Consider the following 13,868-nt stretch of genomic DNA (forward strand, 5'->3'; position numbering starts at 1 on the left):
GGAAAATAACCAAGAAAAGGATATTAATTCTTCATGCGAAAAGTCCAACAAGGACGATTTTTCAGACAATACCGATCGGATTGTTACCACAGTAAGAGACATTTTCCCAGCTTGTAACCACTGACGTAAGCACAATCACGTGATCGTTATCTAATTAAAAATCATTCATTAAGACAAGCGCTGGATTCTTTGACCTAGAAAATGCCGATTGATCATGTTTTGACTAGCAAAATTGTACAAAATATGTTTTAAGACTAATATTCATCAATTTACTAAAAAAAAAAAAAAAATTTTAAATTGTGTCACGTCTCCTTTAAAAGAAGTCCGAGTTCGATGTCAGAATAGGTAACAAAAGAAAGTACATTTCAGTTTTTATTTTAATTGAAATTGCAAAATGAGATAATTACAGTAATTTATTTTTGTTTAAATATTGCAACATTAATTCCATTTTGTTAAAATAACAAATCAGATTGTTAGAGGTACCTTTTTCCTTTTCCGTTATTAAAATGTGAATAGGTAGAAATTAAATTTCAAAAAAAAATAACTGAAATCTAAAATATATTTTAAAAAATTACATTGCATGCGAGATATGAAAATATTTTAAGCAATGAAATGACGACTTAGGAAGATTAATTAAATGTGCCGCGTAAATTACGATCGATAACATCAAAGTTAATCATGCATGAAATATTACCAGACTTGACAGGCTCAGCGATAAGATATCAAATGTCTAGTTACAGACACCGAGTGGTGATAGATGCAGGCAGAGATAAAAAAAAAAAAACGAATTTCTATTTATAGTAATTAAGGCTCATCAAAATTTTCGTCAAAATATAAAAAAACAAATAATATATATTTCTTTAAGACGACAGGATGATGAATATTCGGTTTTAATCTGATAAATACGAAATTGTAAAATAGTTTTAGGAGATTTTGAAATTTGTTTATTTATGAATTTGCAGTGTATATAATGTGCTAATCCTGAAATACCATTTTCACAGTATCCGTTATGAATTTCTAATGTAGAATGATAAATAAACAGACGACAAATTCATTATTTTTTAATAGAATGTACTGTTTTTATAAATTCATGATATAGGTATGAGATGAGGACGGGTTTTCATCGCGCCTACAGCCATCCAGGTGTAAAATTGATACACAAATAGATAGATATTAAGAATAGTTGACGAAAAGATCGTGCAAGAGATTCAAAAGCAGCAGTTAAGTTTCATTTGAAGAAAAATGTACCTTTAAACATAATTATTAATGTTGTATAACTTAAAACAGGTTTTGTTATTCAGCATGTTGATATTGAATCAAATTTCACTATGCTGTTTTCGTCATATAACGTTTTAATTTAGCCGACTCTTTAACAAAATTTTTTTGAAGTCAGAAGGATTGATTATATGTGACCCGCCACGACATTTCCAGGCTTATTGAGGTAGAACATCATTGTGAGAAAAACGCTGTTAACTACATGTGACTAGTCACTTCCAGGCTTATAAGGGTACATTGTCTAAAATTTGCTTTTTGTATATTTATCTAGAACATTCTGAAGCAAAAAACTCTGTCATGTAATTATGACATATTTTGTGTAATAACAATGAAACGAGTCATTTCGAATACCGACATGATAATGAGACTGTTCGATGACGAATTTTTCATTATCGAAGACAATAATTGATAAAATGCAAAATTATTGTACTTTATTGGCGCTTAGTAATCTTCAACAGTGTATTTGAATAAAAATTTCAAAGGAATTAAATTTACAACATTACAAACAGTTCTTATCTCTATTTTAGAAAATGTAATTGAAACTTGTTAAAATGAAGTTAGTATAAAATTTGTCAAAGAAAGCTTTCAGAATTTTTTTTTTTTATTTGTCTTCTAACTTTGATTTATGATGCATGTCTCTATACAAAGTATGCGACGCGTAGCAGTTTATAAGTAGTTGTTCTCATATATGCATTTAAAACGGTGCATTTATTATGGATATATTTTAGACTCCATTTATAAAAATCTAAAGAGCAGAGAATTTTGAATTTTTTGTATCAATTTAAAATGTAGATTCAAATATTTTTCGCTTCAAACGATAACGTAAAATTTCTTCAGAACTTATATATGATGTGTCATATACTAGTCAACAAAAGAACCTGGTTCATCAACTATCTGCTCAGATACTAGTGACGTTTAACAAAGTCTGAGTACATCTTATACAGTAAAGAAAGTTTGAGCAACCTTAATTTATGTATGAATTTTTTATAAATCGTTGTTACAAATAAGCAAATACGTAATTGTAAGAATACACGGATATTGAATACAATTTATTGTTACATGTTTAAATAGTTATATATAACGGGGTATAACCGCCGTATAGTTGATTCCGGACGTTAATCGCTGCATCGCAAAGCGATGTCGGTAGATAGACCGTCCTAATATTTTCACCAAAGACTAATTGACGTACTGTTCAGTTAAGTATTCAATGTTAATGAAAACAAAGTTTACTGCTCCTGACAGCATTTTTTTTATATAGTATATTATTTATATTACATGAACACCCTGTGACTATTTTAAATAGACAGATCTGTGAACTACTTGTAAACATCGCGAAACAAGAACTCTGTGTAACTCAAACTTGATTAAACTACAAATAGAACATAGATGGTTGGCTCTTACACTAAATGCGACCGTGTATTTTGTGATTTGTTGTTGTTTGATATACATAATGCGAATGAGAAACCCATTGTTTTATTTTATTTGCAGACATTTACTTGAAAAACTTATCTCAGAATTTTGGCACTGTACGATTCATTCACCGTTCGTTGTACATTCTTGTACTGTTCGTTGTACAAAAGCCTATCAATATGGTAGAAATATGTATGGTACGTCGGGACAAATTTTGAAAGCTTTTTTAAGCGCATACTAAAACTTTTCAAGGAAAATTCGCCATAAAAATACGTTATATTCATAGATGTTCTACTCCAGAATATTTTCAAAACCATGACACACTAATAGCAAACTCACCAAAAATATTTGAACATGCATGATATGAACGTGTATCACCTTAAGGCGATGTGACGCATATCACCCTGACCTTCGTGTGAGCTTGGCCTTTGACCTCAAGACCAAAATACTGGATTTCTAAGAAAAGAAACTGAATTGCAATCAGGCGCTCCCGATAAGTAAGCTTCTTTAGCTCTAGTAAGATCACGTCAAACCAATACAAAATTCAGGTCGTTTTAATCTTCAATATGAAATGTAAGATATGTCAAATAGTTTTAGTAGTTGCAAATGCTTGCTAACAAAAAATAAAAGATAGGTATTTCGATAGAAACAGCTAATTATGTTCTCGTTGTTTTACTAACGAACGGCACAGAACTATGTCGAAAACACGCAACGAACGTACAGAAAAAAATCGACGAACGGTACACAACGCACAACGTCCGGAATCAACCATACGTTGGTTATACCCGTGTATATTCAAGTAAATATCTACGACTAGCTTGCATTTCAAATTGAAAATATAATCAATATTAAAGTCATTAAAAGACTATTTTTTAGTTTTTGTAAGTCGAATTATCATATAAAACAACAATGAAAATTCATCGCACCTCCAAAAATTCCACATCAGAAATGATCGCATTTATAGTTAAAATGAATCGCTTTCAGTAATCAATATTATGGATTCAGCTGCTTTAATTAGACTTTTTTTTTAATTAATCCTGTTTTTATACATTAAAAAGTTATATTCTAATGAAATAGTGTTAAAACATACATTCAAATCAATTATTTTTTATTTTCAAAAAGTAAACAAACGCAGTTTTTCCCATCATCCTTTATTCTACAATAGACATACTCGCATACGACAGTAAAAATGAACTAAGTGGATTCGCACTTTATATACACTGAATTGGACCACAATGCAGCAGAGCTCTGACAATGTACCGTTGTGAACGCATTATCTAATTAATTAAAATAAAAACTCCTGGTCAACTGTTTTCATAATTGTGTAAACGAAACTTTCTATGATGTCTTATATAACAGCTACGATGTTTTGGATCTTTGTGTTGTAGATGTTGCGTTGCAAAAACAAATCGGTAATTGTTCAAAGTAGACATGTTAAAGAAAAACTATACTTGTTTACTCAACAACTCATAACTTTATTATGTTTTTTTTTCCCTTGTATGAAGATTTTAATCAATTTGCATTGGTTTTCTTATATATTAATTTGGGTTTACATGTAAATAAAAATAATTTAAGTCTAAATAGTAAATGTGTGATTTTAAGATGTATGCTTGGGGAGAATGTATGTGTGTTTAAATTTGTTGTACTTGATCAGAGTAATTACTTTTTAGACATGTGTATATATGTATAGATATATTTTTATGAACTTCTTTGTTTTTTTCATTTTTTAAAGCATGTTTTCTATGTAAACTTTGATTGGAACTTCTTAAACAGAATCCCGCTCTATCTTATAAAATATTTTTAGAGCAGTAATTTTTCTAACTGGACATTAGATTATTAGAACAAGAATTCATTGCTTAATATAAAGTTTATCTGTCAGAGAAAATGAATTTCTTAACCAGTTTAAATTCAATCTTTAAGCCAATTTCTTTTTTAGACACTTTTCCCCAATTAAGTTCAAGTTTCAAAATCTAAAATTGTTTAAGTAATTTCTTTGCATAATTGACATGTGTCTGAATGATTCATATGAGATTTCAAAATTTAAAATGTTATATGAAACTTTAATATTTTATAGTACATCAGCTTTTGTATTTTCTCTTAAATAACTTGCCATGTTTGTTTAAAATAAATATTATTGGTATTAAATTGCTTTGTTTTTTTGGCATTTATCATTACTCTTACTTTAACAAAGAAGCAGCAAGAAACATTTATGACATATAATTGAAGAATTAGTTTCTTTCGTATCAACTAAATTGATAAAAACAACTAAATTGAAAAAAAAAAAAACATTTTCAATATTGGAAATCATTATCTTTTTTCATTCAAAACTGCCTCAATATAAAAATCCGCAGATGTAGTATGAGTGTCAATGACACAACCCCACAACAAGACACAATGTAGATACAATAAGCAATTATAGGTTACAGTATTACTTTCAATGCAAGCCTTGATCTCACTGAAAAAAGTAAAATCTACGGAAACGTCGCCATGCGACATCTACAAAAAGTCAACTTTTAAAAATGAGCAATTAAAATATATTATAGGCATCCATTTCTTAAATAATGAATAGTTGGCCTTGACTTTTGTCAAATTGTTCTCAAAATATTTCTATTTTTTTTAGCTATATGAAAAGAAATATGGGTGTTATGGGGGAAAATATTTTACCCTGTATCGTAGAAAAAAAACAAGGAGTCTGAACATCTGATAAAAATTCCTAAACCTGAACTAAGTACATCTTTAATTTGTGCAAGTGCAAATAAAGCAAACAAATTGTTTGTGTCCTTTTTATTTGAACAATATTTGGCTGATTGCAGGATGAACTTGGTTATCAAGTAATCAGAAAAGGAACTTACAATGGTAGTCTAGAGTCACTGTACATTCTCCATTTTAATTCTTTACTTTTTAATGAAGACACTCTCCAAATAATTTCATTACAATACAAAAATCAGTCTTTCAATGTTCATTAAATGATCGATTGATTGTTGGTGTTTTATGCCACTTTCATCACTCATGGCTATATCGCGGCAACAAGTTTTTATTAGTGTAGGAAGCCCAATTGCCCGGAGAGAACCACTGACCTTTGGTAGGAAAACTGGCAAACCTAGTTGATTAAGATAGGAGTCGAACGCACTTGTCACGAGCGGGTTTCTCACAACCTCAGTGTTGACAGGCTAGTGATACATTAGATGAAGTACTGAAACCATCCAGACACCAAGGCCAAAACAAATATACTAAGTAGATAAATACCATTTATTTCAAGAGAACGAACTCAATAACCAACATTTATCTTCCTGGGGGTCCATAAAATAAAGTAAAGCGTACATAAAATATCAAATATAAGTTTAATTAAAGTACATTATATACTCTCATAAATACACACCCATGTCATCATAAACATCAAAGACAACTTCTTAAAAGGATATGTTTATTATTTATCCTTCAAAAAGGTAATTTAAGGTAATTTAGAGAATATAACGGTCTTTTTAACATTTCAATCAGTATACTTCAAGCAGGTAAATAAAACCTTTTAGCCGTTATAAAACATGATGAAACTTATTATTTTGGCTAAAAGGTTTATTTATCGGTTACAAGTGAATATTTAAGAGAGCTAATTTAGATGGTTGTTGATCGTTCTCTTTGGAGTAAGAGGTCGTTAAGGCATCGTCGAAGTGCTTTCAATTGTTTTCAAAATGAAGAATAGCAATAATAACACTGTTCTATATCTTGGGATATACTGTTTTGCTGTCCTTTGTCTGTTTGGGTCTAACAACAAGGGTGATTCATATACCAGTATGTTGCATGGGAGAGGACCTACATCTTGGAACTGCTTGTGCAGTGACTGAAATACTATTTTATCCTGCAATCAGCCAACTATTGTACAAATAACAGGTACACAAATAAAATTTTGCTTTATTTGTACTTGTACTTGTACAAATAAAGTCTCCTGTTACCTGCTTCCATGTTGAGCAAGCGGTAATGTGGATTTTTATTTTTGCGTAATTGTTCATTTTGGGGTCTTCGTCGAGGTCCGCTTTCACATTTTATCGATTTCTTTGAAAAATTTGAAACAATTACTCGCTACAAAACAGGAGAAAAGCTCGACGAGCCTCGCTTTTCGTATTGTTTCTAAAGCTCATATAAATATTTTTTTTTATATTTTCTGACAATGTACATATATTGTATATTAATGTGTACGTGTAGCGACTTGAATACCTCCCAACCCAACCCAACCCATTGTTTGCTTACCTAGAAACGTGATGTGTGTGTTTGTCTGAAATGGACAATCCTCTGCTCCGATATGTAGCTCTCCGTCTACTTGGACCCAATGTACCTTCAGGTGGACCACAGTGTTTGGGTCCCACACTAATTTACCAGTATCTGTGATGACTATGGAGTATAATGTTGGTGGTTGTTCGTCTAATAGTATTGGTTGTGTGATTGTCAGGTTGTCATTTTCAGCAGGTGGCTACAAAAACAAATAAATATTTAACATGAGTGAGGTTTATAGAAAAGAGGCTAAAGAGCCATGGATGACCCAGAAAAATGGACCCAAAAAAATATGGAATGGAGGAAAATGGGCCAAAATATATGGAATAGCAAAAATATGAATAATGGCAAAAAATGACCTAATGATTTAAAGAATACTGAAATGAAGACACCCATCTACAGTGGCGCATCCAGAACTTTTCATAAGGGGGGGGGGGGGGGGGGGGGGGGGGGGCGCTCTAGTCATGCTTCAGTGATTCCCTATATAATCAACCAAATTTTTCCCACGAAAGGGGGGCGGGCCCCCAAGCCCCCCCCTCCCCCCCCCCCCCCCCCCCCTGGATCCGCCTATGCATCAAGACCTTCATAAAATTGAGAATGGAAATGGGGAATGTGTCAAAGAGACAACAACCCGACCATAGAACAGACAACAGCAGAAGGTCACCAACAGGTCTTCAATGCAGCGAGAAATTCCCGCACCCGGAGGCGTCCTTCAGCTGGCCCCTAAACAAATATATATACTAGTTCAGTGATAATGAACGCCATACTAAACTCCAAATTGTACACAAGAAACTAAAATTAAAAATAATACAAGACTAACAAAGGCTAGAGGCTCCTGACTTGGGACAGGCGCAAAAATGCGGCGGGGTTAAACATGTTTATGAGATCTCAACCCTCCCCCTATACCTCTAGCCAATGTAGAAAAGTAAACGCATAACAATACGCACATTAAAATTCAGTTCAAGAGAAGTCCGAGTCTGATGTCAGAAGATGTAACCAAAGAAAATAAACAAAATGACAATGTATACATATAAATATATATATCCCAAACAGTAGTAAATGTACTGAAACGTGAGTCAAGCAATTAAAGATCATAGAAACTTGATCAGGCGAAAGAATAAACCTGCACGTGCTGAATTAAAATCAGAAATAAATATCCAATGTAATTTTTAAACGCTTTGTATACACCAAGAATTGATTGATTTTCTTGTAAACAAACTGAAGTAACACTTTAAACCGAAAACTTTATATAATAAATACTTCAAGAAATATTTCCTGAATATGGTCTCAATATATCTTATGACGACTATTAAAATAACACGAACACAGAAAAGGAGTTATTATGTTATTGGGATCAAACACGTATCTGTTATCCGAATTCCTACCGACGGAGCTTGGAGCCCTATCATTGGAGCTTGGGGCTCTAGTAGAACAGCTCGATGTCATACCGGTATCAATGAAGCACGGAGGTCCAAAACATTGCTGAAAGGAGCACGGAGCTCAAAAACATTGCTGAAAGGAGCACGGAGCACCAAAACATTGCTGAAAGGAGCCCGGAGTCTGTAAATTGGAGCCTGGAACCCAACAAAAAATTTAGGATGGACCGCAAAGTCCGTTTTGTAAAGTTATCGAAGTGGTCATTCAATTTAAGAAAGACAAATAAATATAATATAATAGCTGACGGTCAAATGGGTAATAAAAGATTTAAATCGTTCGAATAATATCGCATTAGTGTTTTATTAAACCACTTTAAAATGACTAAAATGAAATTTAATTTCATTATCAAATATTTATCGAAAAGAAAACAAATGTTAAGTTACACGATTTTCACTGTAAAAATGTTATTGTGTTATCAAAGGCGTTTTATGTACCTGTTTTCAATCAAATTAGATATATACAATTTCCATAAAATTGTTCCTTTCTATTCCATTTTATTTGTACTAGACCAACACGACGAGTCAGATTTTTCAACGTGGTAGTTCACAAGGTTCACAATCCAAAGGAACACTATTCTGCCTAAGAGCCGACCAGTCTTAGCATTTTACTCCTAAATGTCGAGTGTGATTCACGGAGAAGAAGCAAATACCAGTTTCAAGTCTTCGATGCGACCAGGCCGAGGATCGAATCCAAGATCTCCCACACTCATGGCGAGCACGCAACCATGAGATCACCTAGACGTTTGTTAATCTGTTAATGAAGAACTATACTATACATAAGTTTAAAACGTAAACTTAGTAATTCCTAGAATGATTATACGGAAATTTGGAAATGACAATTTTTTTAATATGTCATCAGTGAAAATTGGAAAATATGCAAATTTATAATGTTTTTAATGATCACAATTAAGTGACTCAACTCGTGTAATCCCTTACATATTTAAAAGAATTTGTAGAAAAAGAGGTCAGACCAATTTCTGCTCAATTCATTTTACACCACGACCATTGTCATTTTTTTCAATCATTAGTATACTAAAATTAACTGTACTACTGTAACAGCTTCTGGATCGTATTTTTGTGTTAATTTCTGTCAATTCAGAATTTATTGTGTGCAAACGTTATTGCAATGTTTGAAGACTGGACAAAAAAATAATTATTTTTAGTAAATGCTGCATACAATTATCAAGTAATAAAATGTGAGTTTTTGTATTTTTGCGACACCTATTTCGTCGCAATTTTCACATTAATGAAATAAAAAATCGCAAAAATTCCTGAATTTACAGTACGTATTATTTCTGAACTTTTGACCAACCCATAAAATGTCTGTATGTTAATATATATATATCTTAAAGAATCTGTAGTTTAGATAGTTTAAAAAAACATTAGCTACTAATCTAACGACGAAGTTAAGAATAATGTTCCCTTTTGTTGTTCCAATGCCAAACATCTGGAAATTTTATAAAAAAAAAAATCGTAACTCCTATAATTGACAACCCGATGCTTAATAGATAGAGAATTATTGCATGCAGTGCTAGAAGTATTTCCTTAAGATAAGTAAATAGATAGAGTTATTGGTTAAAACAAGTATAACAGGAGGCTGTCAGAGTGACAGCAAACCGGATTTTTAACATTTTATTTGTGTCCTTGCATTCTTCAATATCAAAAGGACCATAACTACTGAACAGTGAAAGTGAAAATCGTCAATATTGAACTTGACCTCAAGTTTTTCATCAGTAACAACATATTAAAATTTGAAAAGCTTTGGTTAAACGGTTCATCATGTTCATAGGTTACAGCACGGACAAAACTGGAAACACAATTTTTCAATCTTTCAAGAACCATAACTCCTGAACGGTGATAGTGAAAATCGTCAATATTGAACTTGACCTCCATTATATCAACAGTAACAACATATTAAAATCTAAAAAGCTTTGGTTGAACGGTTCATGGTTTAATGCACGGACACTGTTTGGCAGCCGCTCGAATGCCCACCCGCCCGGATGCCCGCCCGCCGTACATCCCCAAATCAATAACCGATTTTTACTTTAATTGTAAATCCAGTAAAATATGGACTCATTCAAGTACACCTTCTAGTGTGCGCTCGACTTTAGTGACTCAGTACGAGGTGTTTCGGATTGTAAAAGTTGTTTAGGACTTTTTGTAGACAATAGATGCTAGCACGTCATGTTTACAATTTTATAACGAAAATATCTGTAATAAAGTCTGTGTGATTTCTGCACAAACACAAATCTTCAATTTCTATCTTGGCTTTATTTGCAACCAAATGAAATATTTAACCGTATTGTTTTGAACAACGTTTCCATTTGGTATATGTACAAAATGGCATGTCACTTTTATTCTGTATTTTTACAAGCGCACAACGAAAATTTTCCAGTTGGCAATTTAAAAAACATTTTTGTTAAACAATGATAATAAAATATAAAACAAATCACAAAAACCAAATTTTTTCTCAAATTTTTTTTCGCATTTCCTGTCTATTTGTATTACATTATTAACGTTTTTAACGTTGGCATCAATATTCTATACTGAAATCTGTCGCGCTCATTCACACGATTGCATGAACTGCATGATTTTAACATTACATTTTGAAACATAACAAATTTAATCCGGCAAAGTAGGAGGCCTTTTCTAAGGTGAAATTTAAAACATGTGTAAAAGTAGTTTTAGAAATATTCTTAAAAACAAAATGATAACATACAGTGACAAAATTGGTATAAAATCGTTTATGTTGCATTTTAAAGACAACAATAGTGAATTGATTTCACGTACTAACGTTATAACGAATCTGCAAGAAACGCAGAAAATGTTCGGCAGTCAGGGTGGAACCAGGATTTTAGGTTAGGGGCGCAAACTTAAAAAACCCATGTTTTGCAAATTAAAGGGGGGCGCACGCTGCCACGCCCCCGCCTGAATCCGCCCCTGGCAGTCTCGCATTTCCCCGTTTCTAAGCCTTGTCCTTAAGAAGTCAATACACTGTTATTGTCTATATATGTATATTTATATTTACATACATGGACGATAATGTTCCGCGCCAAACTAATTCAAAGCGAAAAAATATTAAAAAAATCTAAATAAAAATGGAAAATTATTATAATGTTCATTTAAATGTAAATAGCAAAAAAAAAATTTATTCTAAATTATAACAATATTTACCAAACCGCTCCACGTTCCAGCATGATCGCTCCATTTAAGTAAGTTTGTATCCGATTCCGGACAGTGTGCTGCACAGACAGCAATTAAAACAATACAGAAAAGGAACTTGAATAGTTCCATTTTGAAAGAAATTTTTCGTTATAATGAATTCGGAAGACTGGGTATCTTTTATATAATAGATAGTCTAAAGGATCATCACGGGTTTAACTTAAACCTAAGTCTTCTTATATTGTGATAGTTAAGTAATATCATGCTTTATTGAGCCTCTTGTGCTTACAATAGATTTAAATTAAATTTAAGTACAAAATGCATCACAGTAAACTGTTTTTTTTTCCAAAGGAAAATAAAATTAATGGTAAGTACAAAATCCTTATTTATACCTATGAAAGTTAATTGAATATATATCACCGATGTTAATCCATCCATCCGTGTTATACATAAATTAACCATGTACAAACGTGTAACATTTTCTTTTATAAACGTTTCGTTTTCGACGTAGATGTTATGATAAATAAATGTTAATGCACGGACACTGTTTGGCAGCCGCTCGAATGCCCACCCGCCCGGATGCCCGCCCGCCGTAAATCCCCAAATCAATAACCGATTTTTACTTTAATTGTAAATCCGGTAAAAAATGGACTCATTCAAGTACACCTTCTAGTGTGCGATCGACTTTAGTGACTCAGTACGAGGTGTTTCGGATTGTAAAAGTTGTTTTGGACTTTTTGTAGACAATAGATGCTAGCACGTCATGTTTACAATTTTATAACGAAAATATCTGTAATGAAGTCTGTGTGATTTCTGCACAAACACAAATCTTCAATTTCAATCTTGGCTTTATTTGCAACCAATTGAAATATTTAACCGTATTGTTTTGAACAACGTTTCCATTTGGTATATGTACAAAATGGCATGTCACTTTTATTCTGTATTTTTACAAGCGCACAACGAAAATTTTCCAGTTGGCAATTTAAAAAACATTTTTGTTAAACAATGATAATAAAATATAAGACAAATCACAAAAACTAAATTTTTTCTCAAATTTTTTTTCGCATTTCCTGTCTATTTGTATTACATTATTAACGTTTTTAACGTTGGCATCAATATTCTATACTGAAATCTGTCGCGCTCATTCACACGATTGCATGAACTGCATGATTTTAACATTACATTTTGAAACATAACAAATTTAATCCGGCAAAGTAGGAGGCCTTTTCTAAGGTGAAATTTAAAACATGTGTAAAAGTAGTTTTAGAAATATTCTTAAAAACAAAATGATAACATACAGTGACAAAATTGGTATAAAATCGTTTATGTTGCATTTTAAAGACAACAATAGTGTATTGATTTCACGTACTAACGTTATAACGAATCTGCAAGAAACGCAGAAAATGTTCGGCAGTCAGGGGTGGACCCAGGATTTTAGGTTAGGGGCGCAAACTTAAAAAACCCATGTTTTGCAAATTAAAGGGGGGCGCACGCTGCCACGCCCCCGCCTGAATCCGCCCCTGGCAGTATCGCATTTCCCCGTTTCTAAGCCTTGTCCTTAAGAAGTCAATACACTGTTATTGTCTATACATGTATATTTATATTTACATACATGGACGATAATGTTCCGCGCCAAACTGAATCAAAGCGAAAAAATATTAAAAAAATCTAAATAAAAATGGACAATTATTATAATGTTCATTTAAATGTAAATAGCAAAAAAAAAAATTTATTCTAAATTATAACAATATTTACCAAACCGCTCCACGTTCCAGTATGATCGCTCCATTTAAGTAAGTTTGTATCCGATTCCGGACAGTGTGCTGCACAGACAGCAATTAAAACAATACAGAAAAGGAACTTGAACAGTTCCATTTTGAAAGAAATTTTTCGTTATAATGAATTCGGAAGACTGGGTATCTTTTATATAATAGATAGTCTAAAGGATCATCACGGGTTTAACTTAAACCTAAGTCTTATTATTGTGTGATAGTTAAATAATATCATGCTTTATTGAGCCTCTTGTGCTTACAATAGATTTAAATTAAATTTAAGTACAAAATGCATCACAGTAAACTGTTTTTTTTCCAAAGGAAAATAAAATTAATGGTAAGTACAAAATCCTTATTTATACCTATGAAAGTAAATTGAATATATATCACCGATGTTAATCCATCCATCCGTGTTATACATAAATTAACCATGTACAAACGTGTAACATTTTCTTTTATAAACGTTTCGTTTTCGACGTAGATGTTATGATAAATAAATGAATAAAGGCAACAGTAGTATACCGCTGTTCGAAATTCATAAATCGAT

The 13,868-nt window shown here is 32.2% G+C and overlaps 1 protein-coding gene across 2 annotated transcripts in view; it reads right to left on the reverse strand.

The window, feature by feature from the left end:
* The window catches only part of LOC127718418 (cell migration-inducing and hyaluronan-binding protein-like), a 53,827-nt gene extending 40,356 nt beyond the window's left edge, over window positions 1-13,471 (reverse strand). The window contains exons 1-2 of one of the 2 annotated variants that reach the window (XM_052224435.1): window positions 13,305-13,471; window positions 6,931-7,150 (exon numbers count right to left, since the gene is read on the reverse strand). In XM_052224435.1, coding sequence (XP_052080395.1) covers window positions 6,931-7,150; window positions 13,305-13,424 — 340 coding nt within the window. In that variant the 5' untranslated portion in view covers window positions 13,425-13,471. Of the gene's footprint in view, window positions 1-6,930; window positions 7,151-11,561; window positions 11,688-13,304 lie in introns of those variants that run through there. The other variant, XM_052224434.1, reaches the window with a different exon arrangement.
* Between the last annotated feature and the right edge of the window lie 397 nt (window positions 13,472-13,868).

Source organism: Mytilus californianus, unplaced genomic scaffold (genome assembly GCF_021869535.1).
Source record: "Mytilus californianus isolate M0D057914Y unplaced genomic scaffold, xbMytCali1.0.p SCAF_10, whole genome shotgun sequence".
NCBI classification, from domain to species: Eukaryota; Metazoa; Mollusca; class Bivalvia; order Mytilida; family Mytilidae; genus Mytilus; species Mytilus californianus.